The sequence below is a fragment of the Stegodyphus dumicola genome, chromosome 9 (assembly GCF_044657685.1).
Source record: "Stegodyphus dumicola isolate Sdum_Otavi_A_Nest chromosome 9, ASM4465768v1".
Classification (NCBI taxonomy): domain Eukaryota; kingdom Metazoa; phylum Arthropoda; class Arachnida; order Araneae; family Eresidae; genus Stegodyphus; species Stegodyphus dumicola.
Window position 1 is genome coordinate 120,539,059 of NC_140776.1, and position 18,598 is coordinate 120,557,656.

At 31.7% G+C, this 18,598-nt stretch overlaps 1 protein-coding gene across 3 annotated transcripts in view; it reads right to left on the reverse strand.

Annotated features, from left to right (window-relative positions):
- The window catches only part of LOC118205143 (5'-AMP-activated protein kinase subunit gamma-1-like), a 552,717-nt gene that overhangs the window by 250,958 nt on the left and 283,161 nt on the right, over nucleotides 1–18,598 (reverse strand). For all 3 annotated transcript variants that reach the window (XM_085824013.1, XM_085824011.1, XM_085824014.1), the window contains one exon: nucleotides 1,956–2,456. In XM_085824013.1, the coding sequence (XP_085680139.1) occupies nucleotides 1,956–2,456 (501 nt within the window). The remainder of the gene's footprint in view (nucleotides 1–1,955; nucleotides 2,457–18,598) is intronic.

Consider the following 18,598-nt stretch of genomic DNA (forward strand, 5'->3'; position numbering starts at 1 on the left):
TTGATAATTTTAAACGTATCGTAGTGTTAACAGTTCTCTGTACTACATACGGCCTTTCTGTTAATATACGGCCAATCTTCGAGTAGACACTTGTTTATTAATCCAAAGTTAGTTTAGTTAGAATTTAGTTAATATTTTTATATTCTTACGTTCAGACCACAAGTGGTTGGTCCCTGTATTCCGAAGTCCGGAAATCATTGTAAAGAGAGAAAAATAAAGGGTTTCGTATAGCCTTCCTGTGTATCTTATCTACTTCCCACATTTATTGAACATAGCTTTAGTAAGCTCCCTGTTCCGAGTCAGGTCATTGAATGTTCCCCAAGCAAGTAAGGAGGAACACTGAACCTGATAAGTTTGCTACCGTTACACCACGAAGGCATGCTGGAAGGAGGGAGAAAATATCTTACAGCGTCTTTACTATAACTTCTCCTTTCCATATTCCTAATCAGAATGCAAATTAGGTTTTTGTGTTTTTAAAGCTGAAGATTTTGAATCTTTAGTTTTAGAGAGATTCTGGCAATCGCGTTTGCTGTTAGTATTTTCGCCAGCTCTGCTTAAAAGTGATATTTCAGCTTTAACATTCTCGCTTGCCGATGTTTTATGTATGTACAAGTAAAATATCTGACCCAGCTTATTCTATTTAATGTGCAGTCTTACTACGTTATCAAAGTTTGAATTTAATTATCTGTTAAGTTCGAAAATTCGTCTATAGCACAAGTTCTGCCTTTATGTTCAAACGGTGACTAAAATAATAATAACACAAAGAGTTATTTAAACCACCTTCTGTATCCTTGAATTGTTTAAGAGGTAGTGACAACTCGCTATCTGTTTAGTAGGGTTTTAATTCTAGTTTTCAATTACAATACCAATCAAAAAGTTGAATAACATCTCAAACATAGACTTCTCATAGTTTTATATAGTTGTATAAAATTTCTATGCGTTATACTCAAGTATGTGTGTGTGGGGGGGGGGATTATATACAACGCCTTGAAGAATTAAAATCTTCATCTTAGGTTTTTTCCAATTTTTTAATAATACAGTCTCGGAATTTTTTGGACAGATGGTGTGTGTCGTCTCTATTTTGCATTCAATCCTCACATTTTTATTCACTACAGTATTAATTCCCTTCTTTTTCTTTCTAATAATTTGCAGATTGCACATTATTTTGCTAAAATTAAACATGTCAAATGATGCTTTATTTCAAGAGGGATGAGAAATATAATAAAAAATGGCTTCATATAAGTATGTTAGAGGATAACTTAGTATCTTCTTCTTCGACTGTTACTAAGGAAATCAAATACAGCGATCACATGAGAAGCCATAAACACGAAAAGAAAGCATGCTCGGCTAAAAAAAAATCAAACTTTGGTTTATTGATAAGAAAATCAAACTTACTTGTTCTCTGCTACCAAAATTATTGAGAAACATTTATTCATTTGGCAAACTGTTATTTCCTGGAAAGCTTTTCCCATACATACAAATCTCTCTGCTTTACTTAATTACCCAAATTCTAGCTGTAATTTGCCACAAGTTATTAAAAGCTTTAAAACTTCAGTTGCTTCTCGTTCAGATTTACGTCAACAATGGAATGCATTGATTTATCATTTCTAATCATTATCGCAGAATTTTCTCAAATATGCTCCTTCTTTCGTTCTACTGTATATGATTCTGAATATCATTTTTTTATCAACAACCGAAGATTTAAGCACTGTCAGACCTTCAAAATGTGCGTTGCCAATTTTATGCATTAAACCTATTCTTGTTGCTAACACCCTCATTCGAAACCATACAGCTAGGTGATATGCCATATTATGAAAAAGAATTTTCAATACATTCACAAAAAGATCTTAAAAGGAGTTAAAAAAATCACAAGACGACATGATATCAAATAAAAATCAACATGACAAATATTAAAAAAAAAAAAAAAGACAGCAAAAAGGGAAATGCCCTGGTACCTTGCTCCTGGAATCTATGGACAAGGAATTGGAGCGATTACGGAACAAGTCAATCATTTTCGACATGGTGCCGCCTCGGGTCTCGGACCCAGATCGCGACCTCTGCCGGTAATCACCGCCAGGCTGCAGGGGTTCCAGTGGGGGTTCCGAGTCTAGGGACGTCTTCTTCTGTCCTCCACCACTGAAAAAGGAGTTCTTGAGACTGGTGAGGAAAGTTGGCCGCTTGCTTTTGCTGTCCGATTTAGACCTGGGCCGAAACTGCTCGAATAGTGCTGCGCGCCTGGAAGGGCTTAGATAGTCATCACCGGACTGTCTTCTGGTCCGAACTGCAGCGGGAAGGGTGGGGGCCAACCGGTAGGCGCCCCCTGACAAGGACCGCATGCGAACCCTTGGAGGAGGAGTGGCAAATTCTTCCTCTGGAGAGGAAATGTGGTTACTGGGCAAACTGGTGTGGTCCACATCTTCCGTGGTGATGGTAGGCAGTGGTGATGGCACTTGGTTCTAGAAAGAAGGAAGGAAATGATTACAGATACCGTTAATAACCGTCTCACATATGAATGCAGCTAACACATAAGCAAAAAAGATTCTTAAATACATGAGTTTAAACATTTTTGACAAGAATAAGCATTCCTTTTTATGAAGTTGTTCTATAAGCTCTCACGGCCAAAATTATCTACATACTTCTTTCTCAAAAAATGTAAATTACAATTTTATGAATTTGTGTAGAGTGACACATCATAACACATAAATAAAAAGGAAAAAATAAGAGCACTACATATGACATAAAACTGAAGCAAGAAACAATAAAAAGAGTAATACTATATTACAAGGAGAGTTAACGACAAAAAGAATAACTCAGAAAAAAATTTAACGCTTGTGAATTCAATATGGAATATGATCTCCTGACTTGCATACACATATCACAGCGTGTTTTCATGCTGACAGCAATGTTTATAACCATAGCTTGAGAAATTAAGTTTCACTTCTCGAGCAATTTGGTCTCCAGGGCATTTACATCTCTAGAAGTAGAATATCTCCGTGCTGCTGCGTTTACAAGGTATTGCCGTAAGTTCTCTATCGAGTTAAGATCGGGAGATTTTTCTGGCCACGGTATTCGTTCAATGTCTTCACTTTCAAGGAATTCGTCAACTAGGTTTGCTTAATGCGGACTAGTACTATCGTCCATAAATAAAGAAATAGATCCATATGCACCTCAAAAATGTCTTACATAAGGCTCTAAAACTTCATCCCAATATCTCTGGCTGGTCATATATCCGCTGTTGAAAACGTGTAGAGGGGTAAATATATCGATCGTTATTTCACCCCATACCATCACATCTGTATAACCGAAACAGCCACGTGTTCTATAATGTTTGAAAGAAGATTTCCCGTTCTTCACTCCCACCAGGTGTAAATATGTTTACAATCAAATGTTAAACTAAACCTCGATTCGTCAATAAAGATACCATGGGACCATCGTTTTGACACTAGTTCTGATGCTCTTGGAACCAATTAAAGCGCTCCCTGTTTTCTTGTGAAGACAGTGAAACACATACATTTTGCTTTCCTGAAAAAAGGCCTTTTTCGTTAAACCTGCATGCAGTTTGCTGTGATACAACAGTTTCAGTAGAGGCAGCAAGCTCTGAACATAACTGTCGAGCAGCATACTTCATGTTACGTCGGGCGGTTTTATTGGTAGGTACTGGTCTTCAGAAGCAGTTGCTATTCGTTTACGACCTTGTTCACGCCTCTTTACACCAGTTCCAGAGTTCTGAAACTGTTTCCATAGCGTAGATATTCTCTGTCCTTGAAATATTCACACATCTCACTGCTTCCATGATTGTCTACCCTGCTTCTAAACGGGCGATGATTCGTTACTTCACAGATTTTTCTAAATGATACTTCGAAGCACTAATAAACTGTCTTGAATCCTTGCACACTGAAACCAAACGCTGTATTGCAAAAAAATCGCTCTCATATCGAATTTCTGTAAAGCGCTTGATTCACCATCAGATGACGTAATGCTTTGATTTCCATATCAGAACGCTTTTCATTCAATAATTAAAAGTAGGCTTGTTTTTTAACATATTCCTTGCAATAATGAATTACATCGACTGGATATTTGATGGAACAAGATTCTTTTTGAGTATATTAAAATTAATTTGGACGCGAGTTTATTAATCGGTAAACATCATTAGAATTGAAGAAAGTAAGTTATAAATAGAATTCAAAATGTTTATATAAAGGAATTTGAGCAATGTCTTGAATTTAAATTAGCGTAAAAAAGTCAGTTAGAACTTTTTTATTAAGGAGCTCACCTCGTAGATATATTTATAGTCTGTTACTTCAGAATACACATATCAATGCCAATCATGCCTCATAACCACAGTAATGACTGGTGTGAAAAATGTCTAATACTCTAATTTGTCAAAATACCGTTAATTACCTGTTTATGGTGATGACGACACATGTTGCAATCGTAAATGAGGGGAGATCGTTAGGACCTTGAAACACGTATTTTAAAATCAAAGAGTTATAGTATGTGCCATTAAACATTTTAAATTGTTACATTATTATGAATTACTATTATTACAATGCTATGTCATATTCTTTTCTCTATACTACAAAGCATTAAAGTGATACAATATTCTGCTTTGCGATTCATACAGAATAGTTTAAGCTTTTTTAAGATAAAATGGTTCCAATAATTCATAAGGCACAGAAAGTGACAGCTATTTGCTTATGGAGGCCCTCATGGAAGTTTTTCCTCGTACTTACATAACACAGGGAAAAAACAATTAAACCATGCTACCAATCCAGTGTAAGAAAAAAAGTGCGTATCAAGACATCCAAATGTCCTAATGCGGCCACTGAAGCAAAGTAATGCGGCCCGCGAATACATTTTAACTGCGTATTTGTTAAAAATACTCGGTGTTGCAAAGATTTCTATAGTATTCAACTTTATATTATTTTTATTATCATTAAATTTATTATAATTAAGTGAATAACGCACCATGAACACTGTAAAAAAAATCTGTAAAGTTACTAATAAAAGTCGTGGAAACTGGGATGCCATGGATTATTTGAGTAATCAAAACAGGAATTTTCTTAGTAACTTTACAGAGATTATACCTGTAATGGTTACAGATGTTTCACATGTAATGTTACAGGAAGTTATTCTGTAGGCATAACAAAGTTTTTGTACGTTGATTACCGAAGCATATGCCTGTAAAGGTTACAGATCTTTGATCTGTAATGTTACAGGAAATTATCGTGTAAGTATAACATGTTTTTCATATGTGATTTACCAATGTAAACATCTGTAAAGATTACAGGAAATAATAGTGTAAGTAGATCGTAATTTTTGAATGTGAATTACTAAAGGGAATATTTGTAGATTACTAGTGTTCTGCTTGTAAGGTTATTGCAAGTGATTATGTAAGAACATGTATTTTCATGTGAAATTTTAAAGGATATATATGTAAAAGTTGCAGATAATTTACTTAAAAGTTCTTCCAAATAATTATGCATATAGAACATATTTGTCTTATACAAAATACAAAAATGATGTATTCCTAAATATTAAATATTTTGATTGTAATATTACTATAAATAATTACACATGTAGAACATATGTTTTATGTGAAATGTCTACAGCTACTGCTTGTAACAAAATATGCTGCATTTATTTATTTGTGGGGAAAAGGAAGTTATGTAACTTTAAATATTAAGTTTTTTTTTTTTAAGGAAAAATACCTTAGATTTTCTAAAAGATATACAACATTTTCTTTCAAAATATTTCCAATGTTAAAAAGAAGCTCAAATTTTATGTTTTTCTTACATCTGCATTACTTTCCTTTATTGAATTTTAAGACATCTCAAAGTTACATATGCATCACGAAATAGCTGGAAAAAAAACTTGTGTATTAGACTTAATGGTTTTTTGGCAATAAATTAGTAATGTTCTAGAATTCCCCCGCTGAACACTGGTAGTTCGGTCCGAGGTTCAAATCCCGTGAATGGGCTGGTTGTATGGGTATTTTCATGGTTTTCTCCTTGTGTAACATGTATATAAGTCAGTTTCCCTTCGAAAGTCCTCCACAAAGGCATTTCTCCACTTAGGCAGATAGTCCTAGTGTGCTTTGCCATACTTAAGTAAACTAAACCAAATCATTCTCCTTATACCCAACAGTGTAATCTAAAGAGACTGCAATTGGATATGATTACAGTAAAAAAATATTTTAATGAAATTGTTTCAATAAACAATTCTAAATATTTTTTCAAATTCTAAAAAAAATTACTTATGTAACTCAACAATGAACTTAAATTCAGTTATCACAAGTTATCCAAAATTATTTTCATGCTTAATTGCATTATTCATTTTAATTACAACATATAATTCTTTTAGGCATAAATGCTTTTTAATGTCTTCTGCTACTGACCATTAATTGAAATAATAGATTAATTAATCGGACAGTTGTACAGGTATTTTCCCAGATTTAAAACTTTATTAATAAATTACATTCTTCTCATTGAATACAAAATTGAAGAATTAGTTAGTCCTAAATTTAATTTTTCAAGTATTCCTTCTACTAAAACATTTATTGTCTACAGGCAGCCAGATAGTAAGCTGAACACTAGCATTTGGCTCTAGATTTAAATCCTAGAGAATGGGCTGCCTGTGTAAATGTTTGTGTAACGTGAAGTTTTCCTTAAAATATTCCTTTCCTTGGACAGATGGCCCTCTCTTGCTTTGTCATATTTCAAATAATCAATTCAAGCATTTAATGTAGGTATGACTTCACAACTTCGTCCCAAATTCTAACTGAAAAATTGAACAGAATCCCCTGATACTGTGTCTATAATACATGATGAATATAGAATGATCTTAAAAATTTAAGGAAGAAAATATAATGTATTTGGAAATGCCTTGATCCTATAATTATATTTTTCTCTGCTATGCCTAGAAAATTAAGAAAAGAATGTAAAAACTGAAGATAAAGAATTCAGTATTAATAATTGATATGATAGTAGTAATAAACTAAAAATTTTTTAATGAAAAATTGATAATGCATAATGGCTCCTTAAAATTTTAATTTTCTATCCTACTATTAATGGAACTAATTTATCACTATAATCAAAATGACTCAGATTTTCTTTCTTTAACAGATGTCAAAAATACGATGATTATTTCAAAATTCCTGTGGATGATTTAATTTTTCTCAAAATTTTCTATTCATTTATTAAATGGTTCAGATTAATGTTTTTGTTATCATTATTTCAAACGACTTTTTAAATCTTCGGGAAAAATGTTTAAATCTTCATTCAACAAAATTATATTTTTAGATAGATTTTTATGGAATAAAAAATTCTGTAAGATAATATTCATTCACACAAGATATTAACTTAGTATTTGCTCATTACTTTACAAGTATTCGATGAAGCCTTTTAGTGTAACATACAGGTTACATAAGGAACCATTTCATTTTAACGTAATATTCCATAATCATATATTTTATTTCAAAAAATATCATATTTTGAAAATATTGGATATTGCAATGGATTTCGACTCTTTATTCCAATACACAGAATATAGAAACAAAAATAGGTTTATTTTTATTTGAAAACTATCCAAAAGGAAAATAAAATAAAAAATAGGTAAAATTTATATTATTGTTATTTTTAATTAACTAGTTGTAAACATGCAGTCCTCTTCTTCTTAGGATTCAAAGCATGGCTCCTAAATAAAGAAAAAATCACATTCGTTAGAAGTACATAACATATTCTAAATTTGTTATGTGACATTTTAATTTAGAATCTCTTCATAATAATTGCATGCACTTGCACATATTCCAAATGATTTAAATCTTTTTTTAAATTAAATAATTAAATTGCAAACAAGATTCCTTTTGGTCCTTTCATGAAATCATAAATTGCATGTATCATCCATTTTTGAAGCAAAAACAGTACAAATTTAAATAATTCAGAAATATTGCAGAAAATAATTTGAGGTTTATTAGATATTTACTATATTTATTTGCAATATAAAATAAATCTGTAAAGTAGTTTTAATAATGATCAGATTTTTTTTAAGATTAATTTCTCTAGAAATTGAAATGTATTAAGGTAGCACTTCTCAATCTGTGGATCATACAGCTTGCCCTCATGGTCCTCCGAAGTTTCCAAAGGAGACAAAAAAATTTAGTTGAAAAATCTCAGAGTTTAAAAAGTTACATATGACAATCATCTATCACCTTTTCTCGTAAGATAGACATTTTATGAAATTTATTATTGGTTACCCTACTTACAGACTTCCCACTCAGTCTCAGCAGTAAAAGATGGATTTAAAGCACTATAACTGTGGTACTTACCACCATATATCCAAATATACTATCATATATCCACTAAGACTGTGGTCTTACCATCATATATCCAAATATAGAAGAGCCATGCAAGAATTACAAATCATCCTTCTCATTAATAATCTTGAAATATTATAAATATAACTTTTCTTCAATGGACTTAATTATGAAATATAACGGATTTTAATTATATATTAAAATATAAGTGTACTAGTAGTAATATATGCTAAAATTTGCTTTCGAAGGGAACAGCAGCAAGGTGATTCACAAATTATGATAATTCACATAATCTCTATTCGAAAAAAGTTTGAGAAACGCTGAAACAGGAGAATAATTAAATTATGGTTAATACTGGTAATTTCAGCCATATGCTTTAAGCTTGATGATCAACATTAAAAAATTCAAGGGAGTGCGCGATGCCAAGTTTGTACAATTCACAGATTTTTTTTAAATGAAATTAGGTCGATGTGTACATGGATACCGAGTATGTGCAATCTGTCTTCGTGTAGCGGCGGTTTTTGGCACACAAATCGTCGCTACACAAGCCAAAATAACATGGTCAAAGAATTGCACAAACTCGGTATCCATGTACTGCCAAAAATCGCCAAATTTTGCCAAGGGGCACCCATAAATATGCTTTTACCAAAACAAGCTTTAAGGCATACTGTCAATTACATTTTAAATTCCAGTGATTTTTCAACACTAGTTCAAATACTCTAAGCATATGTTTGCATAAGTTACATAACTTTTGCATCAGCAAAATTTATAACTTAGCAAATATGAACTATGAAAAAAAATATTTGAGCTTACCTTGACCCTTGGATTTACTAAATCTATGACACTTTTAACGCCAAAGAAATTCGATGACCGAAAATACGCGATGATTTATTTAATCTGGTTTTAAAATGGGTCATTTTAAGTTTGGCTATATCAACAACATATTACTCAGTATTGTTGGATAGTGAATTTGTAATTCTTTTTCATTCTTGAAATATATACACATGACAGAATTGGAATAAAAATTTTAGGTTTTTCAGATGAACTCACAGATTGAACTAATTTGTTGAATTTTATCAAGTAGTTCTTAAAAATACAACCAACGATTAATTAAAACCAACTGCAATTCAAATGGATACTCTTTGTCAAAAAGGAGCAGTAGAACTTATTTTAAACATTCAGCAATAAATAGTTTTCTGAATATATTTTTTAGCGTAACGGCAGTTTCAAACATAATAAAGAGAACAACATTCATTCTAATGAGGATAATTTTGAAAATAATTCACATTAAAATATATCTGAAAGAGATTTTTAAAAGAAAAGATGACACAAAATAATTATTTTCAAAAAATACATGTTATCTCAGGTATAGAAGAAATTCGGCATTGAGCTGAGTATTGAAATTAATATATGCAACTGACGTATCATTACTAATATTTCCATGATTTGATATTGAATGCTATAACTATTAAATATTAGCAAATGCATTTTATAATGAACTTTGCACCAAAATTTATAGTAAATTTATATGTAAATTTACATTGTAAGTACTAGAATGAATGTTGTACCATTTTATTAATATTTTACTTTTCAACAAGCATAAAGGAAAAAATAGATTTTTTTTTCTTTAATGTTCCTAGTATGTTACATCATAGTTAAAAATATGTCAAAGTCTCGGCATTTCGATTGCCTTTTGTAAATGTTGGTTATAATGTAACTTAATAGATGCTTTATAAGTTGGTAAAGACTGTCCTGGATTAAAAGTATCTTTAACACAAAAAATAATATACATTGAATACTTTTACAAATATGTAATTGCTATCCGACTACATAATCTTTTAAGGCGAACTTATCGCATGTATTAATGAAATGATATTCCATTTTTAATGTATGTTAAGTTATTTTGTCGAATTTTTTAAATATATTACATTTATTTTTTCTTTTTCGTTGAGATTAATAATAACATACATAGTGTAATAATGCTCTGAAAAATATTCTAAAGCAGTTCACGCTGGGATTAATGATAACATGTATGGAATAATAATGTTACATCTGTCAACAAAATGAAAAATATGAATATTCTAACGCGATATGTTTTAAAAGATACATAAATATTTAACATGAGAAATTATTAGACTGTAGATAGAACATTAATATTAAGCTTATTTGTTTTTAACCTAACATATTAACAAATTTGTTTCTGTTTATAAATATGAGCAGTTTAACTGCAGACACCTGCAGATGTAACGAATAAAAGTTGTTATTTTACTAAATGGAACACAAGCTCTGTGATTTGAACTCTAACAATAATTCAACACAGGTTTATTTAGGAGCATTAGAATTATAAGCTAAACATTAAAAGAATTTAATTATAGATAGTGTAAAGAACATAACAAATACATTACATAAAATTAGTAAAATACACGTCAAACACTATTTCGAACTTACCTCGACCATAGCAAAAATAATGGCTAACATGGCGACTATCGTTGAACTCTCCCGCTAAGACGCTGTTTTTCCACCTTCTTCCTGATTGGTTCTTCTCTCTCAGCCGTTTTAAGCCACGTGATCACACGCTACGGACAAAATCCAAGCAAAACTTCTTGAAAAACTCCTGTAGAGTTTACAGTTTCGTTTGGTTCTGTGTTCGTTACAGGTATTTCCTTCGTAATTGTTCGCATTTCTGTAACTATACAAGACTTTTGTCTGTAAACTTCGAGGTTTTTTTTTACAGTGAAATCTAAAAATTGAGTTAAAAGATTTGATTTGATTTGAAGACACAAATCTGATTAGCTTTTATTTGAACGTGTGAGAAAATAAGTATGCTCAATTGCGAATTTTTGCACTAAGAATAATCCCTTTGTTTAGGAAGACATTTATGTATGATCGATTTTGTTTTTTTAAAAAACAGTTGAAATTCAATAAGAAGAAAAACCCGATTGATCGATGAGCATTTGTGTTGTGGATAATTTCTGGTAATTTTTCTCTAGGGAATGTTCTTGCATGTTTTAATAAATATTTAATAAACGAAATATAAAATTTAGTTAATTTTTTTTATTTTGTTGATCAAAATATTTTAATTTTGCTGGGGGAGGAATTACCCCGTCATCTTTTTTTAGATCGAGCATTTGAGCAGAATGCAATTTGCGTTTGAAAACACTGTCGTAAGCAGTACACCATTTACTGAACAACAAACATAACCACTAAATATACAGGATGTTAAAAAATATAATAATAATAATAAAATTTTTAAAAAAATCTGAAAGTTTTCAAATTTTATATTGCGCACGAAGGGGCATCTTTTAAATGTTGTGCTACTTTTATTTATTAAATATCATGTTCCTCGCACTTAAACGTAGTCAATTCAGCATAAATATCACTAAATAACTTAAAAAGAGCATCTCGTTACAATTTTCAATACATAGTCTTGCGCGCTAGAGATAAAAATGTTTTTTTTTTTTTTTTTTTTTTTTTCCCCCTTTCTGTACTGTGTTGCCATTGCTGGCTTTAAAATCGTTGAGTTTATTAATGAAAAAGTTCGTTAAAGTTTTATAAAATATGAAATAGATAATAAAACAAATTCAAATTAGGGCTTCCAGACGCCCATATTCGAGTGGAGAATTACTTTATTCGAAATTGGATGATTCTAGGTACCTTTGTTTTTATCACAATGCGAGAAATATACATATAATTTATACACATGAACCTCTAGAAACCTATCCGCTCAACCAATCGATATGAAATTTCAGATATTCTTATTTGAAGTCATGCGATCGAGATAGTAATGGTTTAAAACAATAGACTTCTCAATGAAAAAATTTCCGAAATTTTTGAACGGGAACAACAAATGGTTTCCAGCGCAAATTGATCAGCATATTGAAAAACCATAAATGGCGTTGGAGCGATATAGGTATGATGAAAATTGCCGGCATAAAACATTTGTAAAGAAGAGCATTGTAAAAGACGAATAATAACACAAGGGAAAAAACAATATTTTAATTACAACCTTTCAAAGTATACAATATTTAAGATAGAATATTAACTTTGCAGTTTCGTAGCCATGGCGATACCCTGACCTCATACGGATGGGTTTTTGGTTCTGGGATTATCTGAAATCTAAGGAGCACACATCAAATCCAAGAGATTTATCAGAATTGAAAGAGCCCATAAAATGTGAAGTTATGCAGATTACGTATGCGATTCGTCATTGTTGTCAACAGTCTCTAGCACATAATGCGTTATCAACTGCGAAAGCGGGGTAAATTGGAAACTTGCATTTAGCCGCCAGCTGCCCAAAAGTAATCATGAAAAAGTATATAATGGTTTTAATGCGTTCAGCTAAGGGCCATTTCATAAAAATGTTTAACATTTCTCATTAGACATCTCATGATTTAAATGAACTTTTGTATAAAGCAATTCGATTAAAAAGAAGAAAAAATATTTTAAAAACTGCGTTTATTACTTTTCAGTACCTGGTTTGCTACTCAGTAAAAGAAAGATGAAATTTGAGTTAAATATCTTACACTTCGGTGAATGGCAAACACGCTGGTGAATGGAGATAATAAGGATTCTATTTAAGGCAGTGAAAATATATTGCGTTAAAGTAGTCGAATTTGTGGATTAAAACTGAAAAGTAAATATTTTACATTTTGATGAATAACAACAATCTAGCACGCTGAAAGTTAAAATGCTTTATTTCGAGCTGTTTCGCCACTTCTCGCTTTCAAATCCCCGAGTTTGTTACATAAAAATTCATTAAATTTATACAGAATATTAAATAAATAAAAAACAAGTTCGAAATTCATAATTCGGGGATTCGAGGTGTCCATATTCGGGTACGTTCGGGTACGTACGATTACGTATATTCAAAATTCAGTGGCTCTAAGTGCCGTCGTTTTCCACAATGGAAGCAACATAATACATACTGTTACGTTATTTTCTTCCTTCACGTTCGTACGGGGTTCGTAGATTTGGAGTAAATAACGACGGCACTTGATGAAGTATCGAAACACACTTCATTGGCCAGTGTTAGTCAAAACAGCTTCAATAACACGTTTGCAGTCGTCTAAGAACTACTATAAATACGCTGACGCAGTCAGCCACACAGCCTCCAGGTTATCAGGCTATAACGGTGGAGATAGCTTCACTGCAAAGCACCAGAGTACAGCTCCCGACTCTGCTCGGTCGTTCTCAAAACTCCACGTACTCTCGAGACTCTCCAGGCTACAACTCGCGATGTACTCGATGACACACAGAGCACAGCTTCCCAACTCTTCGCTTCAATCGTTCTAGGAGCTCAACACGGTCTCTCGACGATGCACTAACCGCGATACACTAAGAGACTCTTTTGGTGAACTCGACGACCCACTCGGCACTCTGTGCCTGACTATCAACTCGCTATACGAGGCACTAACTCAATACTAACTATCTCGCACTCGCACTGACTCTCCGCGTACCAGCAGGTTTTATATAGTTTTTGGCTTGTGTTCGAGAATATTTTGCGCTAAACCGGTAAGAGTTCGTTCCAGAAGGTTCTCCATCCGTCCATGGCATATCGCCAAATATCGCCAAATGTGCGATTTCTCGCCAAATGTGGCAAAACTGCCTTTCCTCGCCATTTTATGGCAACCCTAAACCTGCTTTGTCGAGACGCTATCTTACCGCGCCTGGACATTTCATAACAAAAGATACAGATTTTTCATTATTATCCCAAAGGACTATTCGGCACGAAATGGGATTTTGCATCGAATTGCTAAAAACGCGTCGTTTCACTTTTCATTCGAGTCTGTTGCCATTTGGCAAAATGTGAGATACTTGTTTTCACATTGAATCTGTCTGTTGTGGAGTTATAAACTAAGCATATTTGAAAACAGTAGATGCAGTTCTTAACAATATTTTGAATCGGATTGATTTAAATATTAAAAATGAATTTAACTCAGATAAAAATATTAAATATTTTCATAGAATGATGTTATATATTTCTTATTATTTAATTAATTTTTTGTAAAACCTTAATAAATTTCTGATTTACAAACTCAACAATTTGAAAGCGATCAGTGGCAACAGTGCAATGAATAAAGCAATTTTTTCTCCGGCACTCGAAACTATTTACTAGAAATTCTAAATATACGCTATTTTTCAGTATTTTGTGATTTTGATGTTGAATTGAATTTTATGTGAAATAAGTGTGAAAAACGTGCTATTTAACAAATAAAGTTAACAAATAAAAAAGTAAAAAAAAAAAAAAATTGTTCGTCATCTTATTAAAAAAATTGAATATTGATATGATAAATTAAGACTGGAAAAAATTATAAAAAAATTGACGGGAGGCTGTCTGCAACATTTCCAAACGACTTCTGGGTTTAGATACGTAGGACTACTTCCTAATAACTGTAATATTTCTTAATTTTTATTTTATAAATTAAGTGTTCCTTTGGTTTATTTTACATTTTATTTTGCTACTTTAAAGAATGACTGCTTAGAGAAATCTGGAGAAAAATAAAATTAAGCTAATAGTTATTGATTTTTTAATATTATTCCTGACCACAGCATGCAGTAATTAAAATTTATACAAAAGTGAGCCATGATACGAAAAATTTAAAAAAAAAAATGATTCAATAGTTTAGCACTGATGTTTCTGGTAAACAGAACGATTGTTACAACGCGCACACTTGTCATCAAAATAGTGTTATTTTGTCTAAATTTGAGACTCTATTACCTCAATTCGTGGTTCAACCACAATTCCAGTTTTCAAAATCGTGTTTGTGTTTTGTAATGGTCTCCTATAAGATAAGCAAGCCATAAACGAAAACTATACGTTTGGGAATACTGAGATATCAGCGTTCTAATAAGACGCATTTTGCATCTTAATTTTTTTTTGTCCAAGAGACCCTCAATGAGTAACGTAGTCCTACATTAAAAATACGAGTATATGCCAACACTCAACACTACACTGAGAACTGCAAACATATGCTCTTGTGCAGCTTTTAATATGCTGTTGAATTATATACAGCGAAAGAAAACAATGTTTAACAATAAAACTAATAGGACAAAAAAAATTTGCAGTAGCGAATGCAAGAGAAGACTGTTAGACTGCGAGCTCAGCCAAACAGTAAAAGACTTTAACAAACCCTTTTGGGCGACCGTTAAAAATCTTAAAACATTCACTTTCTTTTTAAATTTCATTTATTTATTTATTTTTATTTATTTATTTTACATTCAAGTGCAATTTTTCGGAGAAATTTATTTCTCCCTTCAAACCTTACTATTAAATAGTTAAAATGAAAAATACCTGCGATAATAATTAATTTCATGTCTTTGAAATGGGTAAAATTTTCTGCCTCGACTTTTAGCGTGTTGAATATATCTGGCAATGTGACCAAGCTAATATTAAAGAATTAGCAAATGTATGTTTGAATAAATTCTTTTACCAAATTCCGCCAAAATATTTAGCACATATGAACTGTATCCCTAAAATGATTATTTTTATTTTCTTACTGTTTTTGAACAACAGCATGGAGAGGGGGGAATTGAACAACAGCTTCGTAAAGCGAAAAAAAAACAAAAAAACCTCCATTCAGCGTGTGAAACCCCAATCAACAAACTGAAATATAAACAGATTCGTTTCACAGATTTCTTAATTTAAAAAGCATTTTTTTTAATACATGGCGATAACATTTGGTAGCGACAATTTTGAAAAGTGGTTCCGACACAAAAGTGATAAGGACAAAAAAATGAGTTTCTGTACTAATAGCCCCCTGGTGCTACGAACATGAGTTTTTGGCTTTAATATTGCAACCGATTTCGACATTATGCTAATCACAACCTCGCGAACACCTACGACAGCATTCTGGCCAGCCGCCAAATAACGTGTTTCCCTTACTGTGTCAAGAGAAAGGCACGTGTTTGGTAGGGCAGTTCGGAAATACGACCCAGTTTATCAAATTTTCAGTATTGATCGAGGCAAGTCTTCGGACCTGCAAATAGACGAAAACAATGAATGACCATTACAAAAATACCTGGACATTAATCAATTTAAAAATGGCAACCCGACTGTCTGAAGCCTTCATATTATACCCTATGGAATTAAACAATAGAATTCTGCATTAAATTTGCAGGCATTTTATTGATTAAAAAGCGACAACTAATTGCCGGACCAGCGAGTTTTCATGTTAATAGACTCGAAGTTTAGAAGGTTATATAGCGTATTTCCTTTGGTAATCGCTCTCCTCCGGTAGCTTTCGCGCAAGGTTTCGAAAATTTCAAAAAAAATCGCGTCATTTTTCCCTTCCTCAACAGAGAATGTGCTCCCCTAAATTTTAAAATGGATTCGTCCATGTGATCATAGTTTTCGTTTTACTAACACATATAAATCTTCAAAAACTACCTCCGAATGTCACGCTCAGCCTTTCCCTTCTAAATGATGAAAATTTTACCAGCTTAATATAAGAGCCGAAACATCACAGAGAAGTAAACACCAACTGACATTCAGTCTAAGAATTCGCCAAGTCGATTGCACATTCACATTCTGTAATTATTTATGAAAAATCTGAGACCTAAAGAGTAGCAGAAACAACAATAAAAACTGGTGAGACTCAACATATACGGAAGCAGAATGAAGATATCTTTATTAGATGTTATATGTTAACATTACAATGTGTGTGTTATCGGGCTGATGGTTTCTTTTACAAAAAATAATATTGTGGCAGTTACCTGTAATTTCGCCATGACGACTTTTTCTTTGTTATGTTCTTAGTAACCGCATCCATTGCATCATTCCCTCTCTCTATTTTTGGACGATAAAATTAGTAAAAATAATGCAAAAAATACGGGAGTAAATATAGCACACCATTATTATCTAACGGAAATATTAAGCTAATCATATTGCATAAAGAATTGAAAGAAAGGATTTATTTAATTATATTTTATTATTAGCATCTCGAAGAAGGTGATACTGCTTTCCAAACAGAAATTTCGTGTCCTGACGAAACTGATAATGTTGCCACTTTAAAATGCAGAAACATTTTTCAACAAACAATAAAGATAAAAAAGGCAATAAAGATAAAAAAGGAATTTTTGCATTTAGAATTTTATTTGGGAATACATTAATATGTGAGCAACCTTTCTTCACAGATGAAAATTAATGAGAAAAGAACCCGATTAATTGAACAGCATGTACAATTCGTGATGAAAATAATTTCTAGTAATTTCTCTCAAAGGCTACAAATTTTATCTTCTGATAAAATTCGAAACGCCATCAAGTGTCAAGTTGTAGTAAGAGATAAAGCAGTTTAAAATTATTTACATTTAAACATAAGAATTTTTATTTATGTGTCTAAGAAAAAATTAATGTGTAAGAGAAAAGTTGCTATTACTTATTCTCAAGTTTCTTCTTACTTGGTTCTCAGGAAAACTTATAAAGTTTCCATAATTCGTTTATTTCTAGTTTCAATTAAAGAAAATTATTTAGTTATTAATTAGACATGTTAGAATTATTTGAAAGAAATAGAAGTCAAAGAATTTAATTCTTAGATATCAATATATTTGAACTACAAAGTGTAATCAACAAGAAGTGTCTTGCAGGAACCAAACTTCAGATTTCAGTTAGAAAATAAATATTCAATTTCTTTCCCTTTGCGATATTATTATTATTTATGTACATTTTAATAATTATTTAGTAAGCGATATTTTGCTAACTAATTTCTGGAATTATATTTATTTATTTCGTTAAAAAAAGAGAGAGAGACAAAGAGAAAGAAAGAATGAAAATTCGGCCAGTTAAGATGTTTTTAGATCCTAGATTCTGCCCGCATGCTATTTGAGTTTGAGACTACTGCCCTACCATACTGTATAACAAACACTCAGCAGTCAGTCGTAGCTAACCAGTAAGTATATCGTATAGAAAATCTATGACATAACTTCAAAAGTTTCCGCGTGGAACTGACTTAAGAAGAAAGTACATAACGATCCACATTCCAACTATGGCATTGGTATTTTCTACATTTCATCCAAAATCTACGATTTTACACCTTCTATCATGAATTTTTAGGCAACAAATCTTAAAAATAGTCACCTCTTGCTAACTGTTTATCTCAAAAGATTTTAAAATATTAAAATTCCATTCTGCAAACGTAGGTCAGGTATTAATTTTCTCTCTTTAATTTTTTTTTTTTTTTTTTTTTTTTTTTTATATATATATATATATATATATATATTCTCTAACATAGGAAAAAATTGGTATGTTAGAAATTTTCGAAATACTTAAAACTAATTTTTTTAATGTGT